The 2,640-nt window shown below is 49.2% G+C and overlaps 1 protein-coding gene across 1 annotated transcript in view; it reads right to left on the bottom strand.

Annotated features, from left to right (window-relative positions):
* LOC143298297 (tubby-related protein 4-like) overlaps positions 1–1,280 on the bottom strand; it is a 203,852-nt gene extending 202,572 nt beyond the window's left edge. Inside the window, exon 1 of the mRNA XM_076611115.1 lies at positions 1,020–1,280. Coding sequence (XP_076467230.1) covers positions 1,020–1,280 — 261 coding nt within the window. The remainder of the gene's footprint in view (positions 1–1,019) is intronic.
* Between the last annotated feature and the right edge of the window lie 1,360 nt (positions 1,281–2,640).

Here is a 2,640-nt window from a genome sequence, read left to right as displayed (position 1 = left end):
AGTGCAGTGCAGTACAGCGCAATGCAATGTAATACAATACAATACAATACAATACAACGTACCGCAGTTTAGTGAAAAGCAACGCAACACATTGTGGTTTCAGTTTTCAAGCGTGAGGACTGACCCACACACACGCTGGAACCCAAGACTGCTGTTTGAAAAAAGAGAAAGATGGGACAAAATGCCTGAACGTTCGCATAAACCCAGCGCCCTGATAAGGCCTCCAGTGCCAACACCAGGAAGACAACACGACACAAAACAATGCAATGCAACGCAATGCAATGCAATGCAATGCAATACAACGCGACGCGACGCGATATCATTCCACCACACGGCAACACAACACACAGTACAGCACAGCACAACTCAACACTCAACACGAAACGCAACCCAACACAACACAGCACAACTCAACACTCAACACTCGACACACATCGCAACACATCCACATTTTTTTTTTTTCTCCTCAAGACGGAATGAGCATCGTTCGTTTATTTATTTTATAGTCTGTTCATCTAAGATGACGATGTTAGACTGACGGAATGAACAAGTGTTCACGACAAAAGCGTGAGCCGTTCACTCCGTCAGTCACACAGAGAGGTGAGGGGGAGAGGAGGGGGGTGTGGGGGAGAGAAATGTGGATGTTGGTTGCCCACAACACATCACAACACATTACAAACACAACACAACACAAAATCACGGTGTGTGGGGGGGGGGGGAGAGAAATGTGGATGTTGCCCACAACACAACACATCACAACACATTACAAACACAACACATTACAAACACAACACAAAATCACAGTGTGTGTGGGGGGTGGAGGGCCGGGAGAGGGCCGGGGAGGGGGGGGGAGAGAGAAATGTGGATGTTGCCCACAACACAACACATTACAAACACAACACAAAATCACGGTGGGGGGGGGGGGGGGGATGGGGCGGGAGGTGGGGGGACGGGAGGAGGGGAGGTGGGGGAGGGGGGGGACGGGGAGGGGGGAAGGATTGGGGAGGGTTTCCTCTCACCTCACAACGATGGCCCCTCAGGTTGAAGTTGGAGCGCGGAGGAGCCTCGTACTTTTGGCAATGGCTGGTGGTGAAGGTGATGCCCACTATCCCTTTCCCGTTGCCGCTGGCCAGCCACCCTTCCATGTAGTACTGGGCGCGGTTCAGCTTCCACCCGCCCCCCTCGTCGGGTAGACTGTCCGGTACCTTGCCCATCCAGGACAGCGAGTGGAAGTTGCAGTCTGTCCGCGTGTAGTTGTTCTGTTCGAAGTGCACGTGCATGCTGCCTGACTTTCTTCTCGATGATGTCGGAGGAGGAGGAGGAGGTGGGGGAGGGGTGTTGTTTGTGGGTTTTTGTTGTTGTCGTTGTTGTTGTTTTTTCCTTGTGGACAACAAGAAGAAAGAAAGAAGATCAGGTTAACTCACTCAGTACGGCCAGTCCTCTCTTCTCCTCTACACAGACCCTTCGGATATCCAGTGGGTGTCTGATTGACCCAACATTTAGCTTCAGAACTGTGGTATTCTTTGTCAACATTCACCTCTTCAGTATAAGAGCCTTCCGCTTGCAATATTTTGATGATGGTAACTGGGGTGAAACGCTGTTAACGTCGTCTCTTTCGCCGTTCGTATGGATAAAGTTAATATGATACCGTTGGTTGTCATTGTCTTCTCACTGTTGAACTTCTCTTGGGTGTGGAGTTGGTCGCAGTTCTATAAAAATCGGAGTGAGGAAGGAAACGGGCACCTGTGAGTCATGAATTTTTTTTTTTTTTTTTTTTTTTTCATATACGTGTGTGTGGCAAGAGTTTGAATTTCAAACAAAGTAGATAGCAGTTTAAACGTCAATACACTTACAACACTAGCAGTGCTTCAAAAGAGACGGTTTTGTTCGTAAGCATCTGTGTGTTGTGTTTTGCTTTGCTGTGCTGTGTTTTGCTGTGCTGTGGCAGATACACTAACAAAGAAAAAAAAAAGAAAAAAAAAGAGACTAGCTGCCTTCAAGAAGCAGGTTGTTTAGGTTTGTTTTGTTTTTTTGTTTTTTTTCAAAACGAATTAACCACCGAGTTTCAGATCTGATAACACAAAAAGTCCTCCAACCGACGACATGAAAAACCACTTTACGAGACATGGAAATCTGGTCCGTGATTCACGTTCCCTGCTTCAGGCGCTGAACCACGCACAACACACAACACATGCACACCACCACACACACATAAAAAAAAGTTTGCACAGCACAGAGAACCGGCACAGAAAGGAGATGGAATGGTTCTGTAGCACCCGCGAGCAACTCTGTTGATGATGAATGTCCACGCGAGAGAGAGAGAAAGAGAGAGTGAGAGAAAGAGAGCGAGCGCATCGCATCACTCTTGGATCTCCAATAAAGCACCCCCTAAACTACACTCCACCGTCAGCGGTGGTGGTGCTGGTGGTGCTGGTGGTGGTGCTGGTGGCGTTGGCTTCTGCCCGCGCACTGGAAAGAGGATCAGCCGTGTGTTTTGTAACGCTGTCCCTTCTGGTTGTGTAAGTGCACACGTAAATGACTTGAGGGGCGGACAGCGAGAGAGGTGGGGTTGAGGGCGAGGGAGGGGAGAAGGGGGTGGGGGGTTAGGGGGAGGGCAAGGGGGGGGGAAAGAAAATCTCT

Source organism: Babylonia areolata, chromosome 23, assembly GCF_041734735.1.
Source record: "Babylonia areolata isolate BAREFJ2019XMU chromosome 23, ASM4173473v1, whole genome shotgun sequence".
Classification (NCBI taxonomy): Eukaryota; Metazoa; Mollusca; class Gastropoda; order Neogastropoda; family Buccinidae; genus Babylonia; species Babylonia areolata.
This window is presented reverse-complemented; position numbering and strand designations above follow the sequence as displayed.